We start from the raw sequence: 11093 nt of genomic DNA, 5'->3' as shown, positions 1-11093 counted from the left end.
TCTATCTATCTATCTATATATATATATATATATATATAAGGTCAAGTTATTAAAATGTTGGTAACATTCAGTGCAATCTGTTTTTTTTTTTTACAAATAAACAAAATCATGATTTTCAAGCTTCGCCCAGTTTTATGGTTCAGTAGGACCTGAATGATCATTTATTTTAGACTCTGGCAGACATCTGTCTCAGGTGTGTTCAGTCCACTCTAGTGAGTCTTCTGTGTCCTCTTCCTCCAGCTCCTCCTGTAGGTCTTTCCTCTGAAACGTTATTAAAATGTTGGTAACATTCAGTGCAATCTGTTTTTTTTTTTACAAATAAACAAAATCATGATTTTCAAGCTTCGCCCAGTTTTATGGTTCAGTAGGACCTGAATGATCATTTATTTTAGACTCTAGCAGACATCTGTCTCAGGTGTGTTCAGTCCACTCGAGCGAGTCTTCTGTGTCCTCTTCCTCCAGCTCCTCCTGTAGGTCTTTCCTCTGAAACACACTAGAATAAGGTCTGGAGGGTTTTGGGCCAGATCTCAGGCCGATCTTCCTCTTGGTGAGGTGGAACTGAGCTTTGACAAAGTTGTAGAATTTGTACTCGTACTCCATGCGCTCATAAAGCACCTGCAGGGCCTCTAGATTAGGAGTCTGTTTGTGGACGGTGCCCGTCATGTTCCCCAGCTTCCTGTATTCTGAATCCAACAGATAAAGATTTAGACACAAAATTAATGTTAAGTTTAATAAAAAAGTCTTCTGTACATTGATTACACATTTTTTTGTGACTTAATATTAAAAATGTATAGAAATGTATAAATATATACACACACATAATTTAAATTATATTTACATAAATTTACAAAGCATTTTTAATAAAAATATAAAAATCATATTTATAAAATATAAAATTATATTTACATACAAATAGCATTTACGTAATTTGACTCAATATGAAAATTTATAAAAATTATATAGAAATCATTACATTTTATATATATATATATATATATATATATATATAAATAACATATATATATTTTTTTTTTAATATTGATATATATATATATATAAATACAAATATATAATATAATTATATATTGTATATAAATTTTACCATTTTAATTTGATTTAATATTAAAAATATATAAAAATGATATATACATTTATTTATATTAGGTAAATAAATTTTATATTTTAAGTAATTTGACAATATACGTAATTAGGTATACGTTAAAATTAGTTTGAAGTACGATTTTTAGGTTTTTTTATATTAATGAATATTTCTGACACTGCATTGCATAAAAAAATAATTAAACATTGGAATATTAATATAAATATTAATAATAAAAAAATAAAAACGTACCAGTCAAACCATCTGAAATACACAACTTATATGAATTTATCCTGCTAAACATCATCTCTGTAAATCTGCAGGAAAAGTCTCACCTGGACTTTTGTAGATGTTCAAGACGTCAGAGAAGAAGTGTGGAAGGAGTCTCTCCAGCAGAAGCAGCACATCCTCAAGTTCCTCCAACACTCCTACCAGCAGATAATGATCCAGAACGTTCTGCTTGGCCGTCTCCAGCGCCCACACACCCGGCTCTCTAGCTCATGACAGATTATTGCACCATACATTACACTACATTAGTACGTCTGCTTTCGAAACAAGAAGCTTTGAAACATTTATTAATCTTTTGTTTATAAATCATTGATTCAGAGCTTGTTTCAATCTCCCCAAGTCTTTTCGGCAAACGATGCTTTGTTACGTCATACGGGTTCGAACATTTATAAATTCCAAAATATTTTCAAAATACACTTTCTGAATTTTCATTGCGTTTGCAATGTTTTGACCAGCAGGTGCTGCCGGACTGTGGTGTTTCGAGCGATCTCGATTTGGCTGGTTCACAGTTTCGAAAAAGCTTTGTTTATCCCATCACCATCTATTAATTCAGAGTTGGATGAAAATGCTTGAACCATTAAAAATGAATCACATAAGGAACATATGAGTGTAATGGTCACCTGCACTGAGGAAGCTGCCCACAGAAATATGGGATAATGTAGAAGAGCCGGGGGTTGGAGCATTCTGGGTAGCTTTCCAAGATGCATGTGTTGATGTCCTTTGGTCAAGAAGAACATAACGGAAACAGTACAGCAGATGTTTTTTATCCAAAGATGAACAAACGCAATGTGTCAAAGAGCCACTGGCAACATTTCACTGTTAGTTCTGCTAGTGCCGTTACACTGATTTAGTTGTTGAACTGGACTGAAGCTCTGAGAACAGTGCTGTGTTTATTCATCCACAAGGGGTCAGGACACACAAATGCCGTGACTGTGGGGTCATTCATATCAGTCTCCAACCAACGGCCCACGCCTGGCTATTTCCTGCTGCTGAGCAAACAAAACCACAACATTCCAGAGAAAGGTGCAGAAAACCAACAGATGAAAATTAGCATTTGAACAGAAACCATGCCTATCCATGTGCATTGTGTAGAACGAATATGATTGCATTGGTATCTTTACAGAAACTGTACACGTCTAGTTGTCATGTGTGTTTTCCTCAGATGATGTCACACTGTATGTACTGTATATACACGACCTGTAAAGCATTACCACACGTCACAGGAAAGCCAGCAGCACAGTCAGTCTCACACTAAATATAGACCGAGTAAACCATGTTAATAACCGCTGCCCGCTGAGCAGTGAACGAGGCATTCATGTGTATCGCACAGTCCAGCGTTCATGCACTCAGTGCTCATTAATCTACATTTGTACTGTGTTTCTCTAACTTTGCTTGAACTACTGCTTTCTTCAGAAACATTTGTTTTAAATCTCTTACTAAGTATCTCTCGTCGTCTTTCATCCCAGGGGTCCGGACGACGTGATTCTCTTTCCCCCTCCAGTCGCCGAAGCGCCGGAAGAAATAGTTGGACAGGAATCGGTTGATGGGATCTCTGATGATATTAATGTGCACGGGCTCATCCATTCTGAACCTGATTACAGTAGAGAGAGGACTCATGTTAGAATATGCCTTATTTTATCTCTGTTTATTACACAGCTGCCTGGAAAAGTCAGATATTTTCAAATATTCACCGTCATTCATGGCAAAAATGGAACAGCAGAGTTAGTTTGGTATTCAATATTCCACACTTACGCAGCGATAAATACAGATAACTCTAAAATGGCTTTTTTCCCCATTATTTTTGCTGAATATAACCCATCTAACAGGAAATGTTCTCAAAACTTTGGCTAACGTTCTGGCAAGTAACGTTAATAGTTCAAAATCACACTTACCTGGTCTTTAAAGGGGTCATATGATGCGATTTCAAGTTTTCCTTTCTCTTTGGAGAGTTACAAGCTCTTGGTGCATAAAGAAGATCTGTAAAGTTGCAAAGACTAAAGTCTCAAAACCAAAGAGATATTCTTTATAAAAGTTAAGAGTCAACCACACCTACCTAAAACGGCTCGTTCTAACACGCCCCCACATGTCTACATCACTATGTGGGAAGATTTGCATAACGCCGCCCAAATGTTCACACAAGAAACACAAAGAAAGAACTTTTATTCTCGCTGTAGTATTGTTGTTGCTGCTGCCATGTCGTGAAGGCGCTGTGTGCTTCGTTGTGAAAGCGAAACTACTTTGTTTGGTCTTCCAAAAGAGGACGATATCTGCGTCGTCATGCCTAGAGCTGATCCGTACTGGTCGCTGAGTAAATACATCAACTTTGCGCTGTGGATCGCCGGATCGGCTTTCACCGTGGACGAAGCGGAGGCCACATGCGGGACGTAACATTTCCGTCACACGCTTGAGGTATTCGGCCAATCACAACGCACTGCATAGCTGGCCAATCACAGCACACCTTGCTTTTTCAGACCGATGAGCTTTGTAAAAATCGACGCGTTTCAGAAAGGCGGGGCATAGAGGAGAAACAATAATGTACAGTATGTGGAAAATTATGTTTTTTGAACCTTAAACCGCATAAACACATTTCATTACACCAAATACACAAAATAATGTTCTTTTTAGCAACATCATATGACCCCTTTAATAATGTTCTTAAAATGTCAGCACAAAAAATATTTATACATCGTTCATGGAAAATTTTTTCTGAAACGTCTTAGCTGGAAAATCATTTTTCAATTCAATTCAATTCAAGTAACATTCTCATAATGTCTGCAGAATAATCCAAATGTAATGTTCACATAACCAAGAAAACATTTTTAAAAAATAATTTAAAAACTATGTTTTGAATGTTCAGAGAACAACTAGAAATAATGCTCTCATAAAGTAATGGGAACATTGGCAAAATATTCTTAGAACATATTTTTGTTAGCTGGGAATGAGCATAAATCTGCTACATTGTAACACTGCTTTCAGGTCTCTCGGGATACACTTACACGAGTTTGTACAAACGCTAATGTCCCGTTCTTGAGTCTTAATTACAGTTTGTAGTGAAAATAAATCGAGAAGACTTTAGCATTGTTAATATTATTATTAATAATTAATTATATTAATTCATTAATTAATTAGTTATTATTATTAATATAAATAATACATATTAATAATTAATACAGGTGAAATGGCAAAATACACACAATTACAAAAACAAAATTCTATGTTTTTATTTATTTGATGAGTAGCCATGCATCAACTCACCTGCTAAAATTGAGAAAATGCACATGTCGGGTATAAATAAATGGCTGAGGAGTTGTGCTGATGTTTCTAATCAGATTTTCCTACACACAAATGAAAGAAGAACAATTCAAATGAATGACTAGTGATGGTTCAGTGGTGGATGATGGCTGAAATATTGGCATACTGGAATTATAATGATGAATTGGCAGCTAATGTGACGCTCGTAAAACAAGACATTGTTTACATTGGCAATTCTTTTTTGATTACCTGTTCACGTTTGGTGAGTCTGGTCTTGTTGTGAATATCAGAGGAGATGAGAGTGAACCGATGTCTGTCCACCAGCATGCGCAGCAACAGAACTATAGTGCGACTGCCACACTTACCCACCCTGTTATACACAACCTGACTTGGGAACGGTAGAGCCTGCAGCAGAGAAATCTCTTGCAACATTCAAAGCGTTTCCACTAAAGAACAATCTTACCACATATTGGCATAAACATGTATATGCATCAGTTGATTGTAGGACATTACGGTCACAAATGAGATTCAAACACTCAAATCTTATAGTATGACATGCAATGCTCTTACTCTGGGTGCTAAAGGTCCATGGCCATCAGCAAATCTCCCTAAAAAGTTTAAAACAAAATAAAAATAAATAGAAGTGTGCCTGCCATATACTTTACATATAATTGTGCATATTGAATTTCACAAGTAGACGTTGCTGTGTGATACACTCCTTATAGTTCTTGAGATGAAATGCCAGATGTTCCATCATCTGTATAATATTTGTAGACTTGGGTACTGAAATGTAAGACTGATATCTTTTATATGAGTATTTTAAGAACTGATGCTTTGGAAATCCACAGGTTCTTCCACTCCTCCATCAGTCATTGTAGGACAATGAAAAGCCTCATATCATGAGTTTACATGGACTCGTGTGAAATTCACCGGTGGGTCTCATGCACTGCTCTAAAAGCCAAGAACAACACTGGTGTCGAATAGACCAATAGCAGAGAGAGCAAATGTGACAGTCTGCTCTTTATGAACCTTGACTGATGCCGCTGATCTGAGAACACAACTACAGTATCAGGCTTTGCTAACACTTCATAACCTGAATCATTAAAGTGAATTCAGTTAGTTAGACACGTCAGGAAACTTATAAGTTCATATTGCTGTGTAAGCAAAAGAAGATCTGTTTAGAACCTAATACTATAATACAATGCTTTTAAGACCCATCAAAGTTACTTAAAAAGTTTTTTTCACTAACTTCATGAAAAAATTGATAAATAAATAAATAAAGGTTTTGAGTCAAAAGTCCAATTAAACAAATGCTTTTTTCCTCTAGTAGTGATTTTGTTGAAACACCTAGTGGAAAAAAATACACTGATATACACAAATAAATATTAACTAAATATATGAACTCAGGACAAGAAAAAAAAATATAACATATATAAATAACTTTTTAAGTAACTTTAATAGGTCCTTTAAAAGTATTGTATAGGCAGACAGCAGATTCCACTGTGCCAAGTTACCCCATGACTCCTGAAAAACGCACACAGTATGTTTAAGGTCTTACCGAGATAATAACCCACATCCAGCACGGCTTTTGGTGCTCCTCCGTTTAACTGATAGAACACAGAGCCCAGGCAGAATATGAGGAGAGCGGTCAGACAGAAGAACAGATCCCGGCGAGATACTCGGAGCAGAACCACCGCGAGCCAGTTTCCCCTGCGGCTCCTGACGCGCATGTAGCCGCTCAAGTGTTTATGAGAGAGAGGCTTTCTGAAAGTCATCATATTCTCATGACGGGAATCCAGAGAGATGATACTAATCCATCTGATCTCTGTTAACACATCACTGGTGTCACACTGCTCTCAGAGGAGCGGATGCGTTCAGGGCAGACTCTCCGAACTCACCGTATCGTGCGGCGTTAAACTGCAGGTGTGCACGATGTTTGGGGGCGTGTTGAGACCCTCAGTTTTTTTTAAAATATATATATAATTAAATGTTTGAACAATTAAAAAGTTTCAGTGGCCATAACCGTAAAATGACTAATTAGACATCAGGTACTGTTCACTTTTCTCTAACGCGTTTACAAAAGTAATAGCCACCTAATCTTTAAAGGGGTCATATGATGTTGCTAAAAAGAACATTATTTTGTGTATTTGGTGTAATGACCGTGCGGCGTTAAACTGCAGGTGTGCACGATATTTGGGGGCGTGTTGAGACCCTCAGTTTTTTTTTAAATATATATATAATTAAATGTTTGAACAATTAAAAAGTTTCAGTGGCCATAACCGAAAAATGACCAATTAGACATCAGGTACTGTTCACTTTTCTCTAACTCGTTTACAAAAGTAATAGCCACCTAATCTTTAAAGGGGTCATATGATGCTGCTAAAAAGAACATTATTGTGTGTATGTAAATGTTAAGCCCCTTATCATATTGTGATGCCTGCGGCAACCACATGTGACGGACCCCGGGTTGGACTCCGCTTCGTCCACGGTGAAAGCCGATTCGGCGATCCACAGCGCAAAGTTGATGTATTTCTTCAGCGACCAACACGGATCAGCTCTAGGCATGATGAGGCATGTATCGTCCTCTTTTGGATGGCCAAACAAAGTAGTTTGCTTTCACAACGAAACACAGCTAAATGTTAGGCCCCTTACCATATTGTGATGCCTGCGGCAACCACATATGACGACCCCGGGCTGGACTCCGCTTCATCCACGGTGAAAGCCGATCCGGCGATCCACAGCGTGAAGTTGATGTATTTCCTCAGCGACCAGCACAGATCAGCTCCAGGCATGACGAAGCGGATATCGTCCTCTTTTGGAAGGCCAAACAAAGTAGTTTCGCTTTCACAACGAAGCACACAGCGCCTTCACGACATGGCGGCAGCGGCAACAACAATACTACAGCGAGAATAAAAGTTACGCCTTCTTTCTTTGTGTGAACATTTGGGCGGTGTTATGCAAATCTTCCCACATAGTGACGTAGACATGTGGGGGCGTGTTAGAACGAGCCGTTTTAGGTAGGCGTGGTTGACTCTTAACTTTTATAAAGAATATCTCTTTGGATTTGAGACTTTAGTCTTTGCAACTTTACAGATCTTCTTTATGCACCAAGAGCTTGTAACACTCCAAAGAGAAAGGAAAAATTTAAATCGCATCATATGACCCCTTTAAGGTAACTTGAATGTGCAAGGCTTCTGGTGTCTGTTTGTTGTCCTATTATTTTAATAATTTTTAAAATTAAATTTTAATCAACTATCTTAATCATAAACACTGGTTTGTAGTGCAACTACTTTGACCGTTTACTGTACTTTGTTTTCTTCTAGTTAATAGCGGCCTATGAATCGGAAGTCTCGCACATTCACAAAAAGAGCTTACTTCCTCTTTGCAAAATAAGATGGATATTGTAGCACTTAAACTATTTTAAACAACTTTCATTTCCAGCGTTTGCACATTAGGCTATATGTGGTCATTCTTAGAAATGTATGTACAGTCAAATGACTATAGGCCTACATGAAAATAAACGAATTAGAGCTTTTTGACTTTATTAGCTTTTAAAACACATTTGTCTCTGAAAATCCATTTACAACCTTTCACAGTTCGTTCACACCAACTTGCATTAGTCCATAAAATAACAGAACCCTTCTTTATCACATAAAAGAATGATTATAGATTAAAATGGGTGATAAATGTTACAAGAAAATATTACAGCTGGAAATAAATATGTTTTGAAATCAGTTGAACATTGCTGAAAATATAAGAATGCGGCATACAGAAAACATGCTTTTTAGTCCAGCCAGTTTTTTTAATATATATATCAAAATAATAATAAAAAACTGCTTCTTTTGAAGAAGAAAAAAATGATGATGATGATCTATTCAATATATCCAAAACATATTACAACAAATGTAGGTTTACACTCAGAGTCACTATTATATGTACATTTTCAAAGGCAACATTTATGGTTCGCATAAACTCCCAAAAAGTTTTCATTGGAACTGTTGCATTTAGATCATAACAGATAGAAATCAGAAGTTGATTCAAAAGAAATCACTCATCAGTGACTTCAAAACACAGCCACATATGAAAGTCAAACTATTTCAGTTTCTACCGTGCTGTCTAAACCCGAAAAGGACTAAATAAGTCGGGGCACATTCTAGCTGGAAAAACTTTCAGCTGAATCAAAAGCAAGTAAAATGGCACTAGGAGAGTCAATGAAGCAGTACTGCTGTTTGATCATTCCAGCCCTTCCTCCAAAGCTGCTCTCCAAGGTCTGAAATCCATTACGACATGCTCAAGGAATCACACAGATCTCTGACAAACCTCTCAGTGGGATCTGTGAGATATGAAATCAAGTCAAAGTCAGACTCATTTGTCCAGAGTGTGTAACTGTAAGTCATCAGCAGGCAGACTCACGGCTATACGATGCTGCTTTAGAAGCTGTTGGACTCTCGTCTGATCCATCACAATGGCAATGTCACCCAAAGGTTTGTCCAGATCTTCAGAATATCTCTGGACCAGAGAGAATGGCACTCCATAACGGCCATGCTGAAAAACAGAAATGAAGAATACTGACTAGATTTGTACGTTTTCTGCAGAAAATGTGAGGGATTAAACATTATGTGTCTATGAAGGCTAATGTTTTTGTGTGTGTTTGAAGAGCGGAGAAGAGTCTGTTTTATATATCCCGTGCATTGCGCTTCATCTTTCATATCATGACTTTTTGGCTAAACGTATTCAACAACAAAAATCTGAGCGCCCATATAGCTACAGTAAACTTTATAACCTGTAAGTTCATGAAAACGTAATGCGATGCACTCACTGCCTCAGACGTGGCCGTAGGCCTATTACTGTCATTCAATGGTCAAAAACCTCGAAAGTGTCTGATCATATATAAAGCAACAATACCAACTTTGACCACGCTGTTTAATTATGTTAATTTCCTGAAAGTGGTAGCGGTTTTGGATATACAAACGGGTTTCCGCCCGACAGCGACAATATGTAAATTTGTTGTTTTATCATCACCAACAACATAAAGCTACCTATGAGCTTATGTTCATACCTGACTTAAGCTCAAGTTTCTCATTAAATGTGAGTACTACTTTTAATATAAAATCCCGTTTTAATATGCCATTTGAAGCAATGCATGTTTGTGCAATTTTGCTATATTTCAATGCTTAGTGGTGTGCCGTGGGATTTTTTTACTTATCAAAACTGTGCCGCGGCTAACAAAAAAAAGGTTGGGAAACACTGGTGTAGACAATAAGCATAACTTTTTATTTTAAGTGAAAAGATTGTACTATATTTTGTTTGACTAATATTTATACATCAATATGTTTTGAGGGGATGTCATGGTATTCACCATATAAAATAATACAAATCATAATCATAAATAGAAAAATACTATTTTGGTGGTGGTCATTTTTGTAGCCAATAAGCATAATTTTGTATTTTGAGGGGATTTCATGGTGCTATTTTAATGCTTTATTTCAATAAAAAATTATATAAATTATAATCATAAAAACTATTTAATACTGTTTTCAATTAATACAGTGGTGGTCTTTTTTGTAGACAATAAGCATATTTTGTAATGAAGTGGTTGTACTATATTTAGTTTCAATAATACTTATTATTTAATATTTTGTATTTTGAGGGACTTTCATGGTACTAGACAATATTCACCATTTATTTCCATATAAATAATATTAATAATAGAAGAAAATGTTTACTATTTTTCATACTACACTATATATATATATATATATATATATATCAGACATAATTACTTTTATTAGGCTTTGCATATATTTAGACAGACACAGGCTACTTTATCATGGATGATTTGCAGATTCTATTCCCACCCAATGTTTTCCCATTAATTTCTTATGCCAGTAATTTTGACCCCCAAAATCACAAGTGTGACTATTTTTTAAAATGTATTCTATTTCAGGCTCAGAAAGCTCTCTGATTTCACCAAAAATATCTTACTTTGTATTCCGAAGATGAACGAAGGTCTTACGAAATTGGAACAACATGAGGGTAATTAATGACAGCATTTTCATTTTTGGGTGAACTATCCCTTTAAACGGGTGGTGCATTGCAATTTCACTTTTTAATGTTAGTTAGTGTGTAACGTTGCTGTTTGAGCATAAACAATATCTGCAAAGTTACGAAGCTGAAAGTTCAATGCAAACGGAGATATCGTCTTTTAAAATTCTGGCAGTTTAATGCCTACAAAAACGGCTGGTAGGGACTACATCGAGTTACTTCCTGGGTTTGTGACATCACAAACCCAGATAAACCCCACCCTCGGGAAAAGGCCAAGCTGCGCTGCTTTAGAGAAGAGGAAGAGAAAACTAGAGGTGCACATAAAAATCTATTCATCTATGAATCACGATTCTGTCTTCTAACGATTCTAATGGATTCACAAGTTTCAAAATCAATGTTCTAAAGCAGC

The 11093-nt window shown here is 36.4% G+C and overlaps 1 protein-coding gene and 1 pseudogene across 2 annotated transcripts; both read right to left on the bottom strand.

The window, feature by feature from the left end:
* Positions 1–353: 353 nt before the first annotated feature.
* LOC107594136 (uronyl 2-sulfotransferase-like) lies at positions 354–6511 on the bottom strand. 2 transcript variants are annotated; one of them, XM_016284081.1, is made up of 8 exons: positions 6198–6511; positions 5210–5247; positions 4889–5044; positions 4643–4722; positions 2825–2978; positions 2008–2105; positions 1435–1592; positions 354–683 (listed from the first exon to the last, which is right to left on the bottom strand). In XM_016284081.1, the coding sequence occupies exons 1-8, from the start codon at positions 6415–6417 to the stop codon at positions 412–414; spliced, it is 1176 nt and encodes a 391-aa protein (XP_016139567.1). In that variant the 5' UTR covers positions 6418–6511; the 3' UTR covers positions 354–411. The 2 variants fall into 2 exon arrangements, with proteins under 2 accessions (XP_016139567.1, XP_016139568.1); XM_016284082.1 differs by lacking the exon at positions 5210–5247 and having other exon boundaries at positions 6198–6262.
* A 1704-nt stretch (positions 6512–8215) lies between these two features.
* Positions 8216–11093, bottom strand: part of LOC107594111 (SAM and SH3 domain-containing protein 1-like) — a 122641-nt pseudogene continuing 119763 nt past the window's right edge.

Source organism: Sinocyclocheilus grahami, unplaced genomic scaffold (genome assembly GCF_001515645.1).
Source record: "Sinocyclocheilus grahami isolate Dianchi unplaced genomic scaffold, SAMN03320097.WGS_v1.1 scaffold179.1, whole genome shotgun sequence".
In the NCBI taxonomy this organism is placed as follows: Eukaryota; Metazoa; Chordata; class Actinopteri; order Cypriniformes; family Cyprinidae; genus Sinocyclocheilus; species Sinocyclocheilus grahami.
Note: the sequence above shows the minus strand (reverse complement) of the source record. Positions and strands in the feature narration are given on the sequence as shown.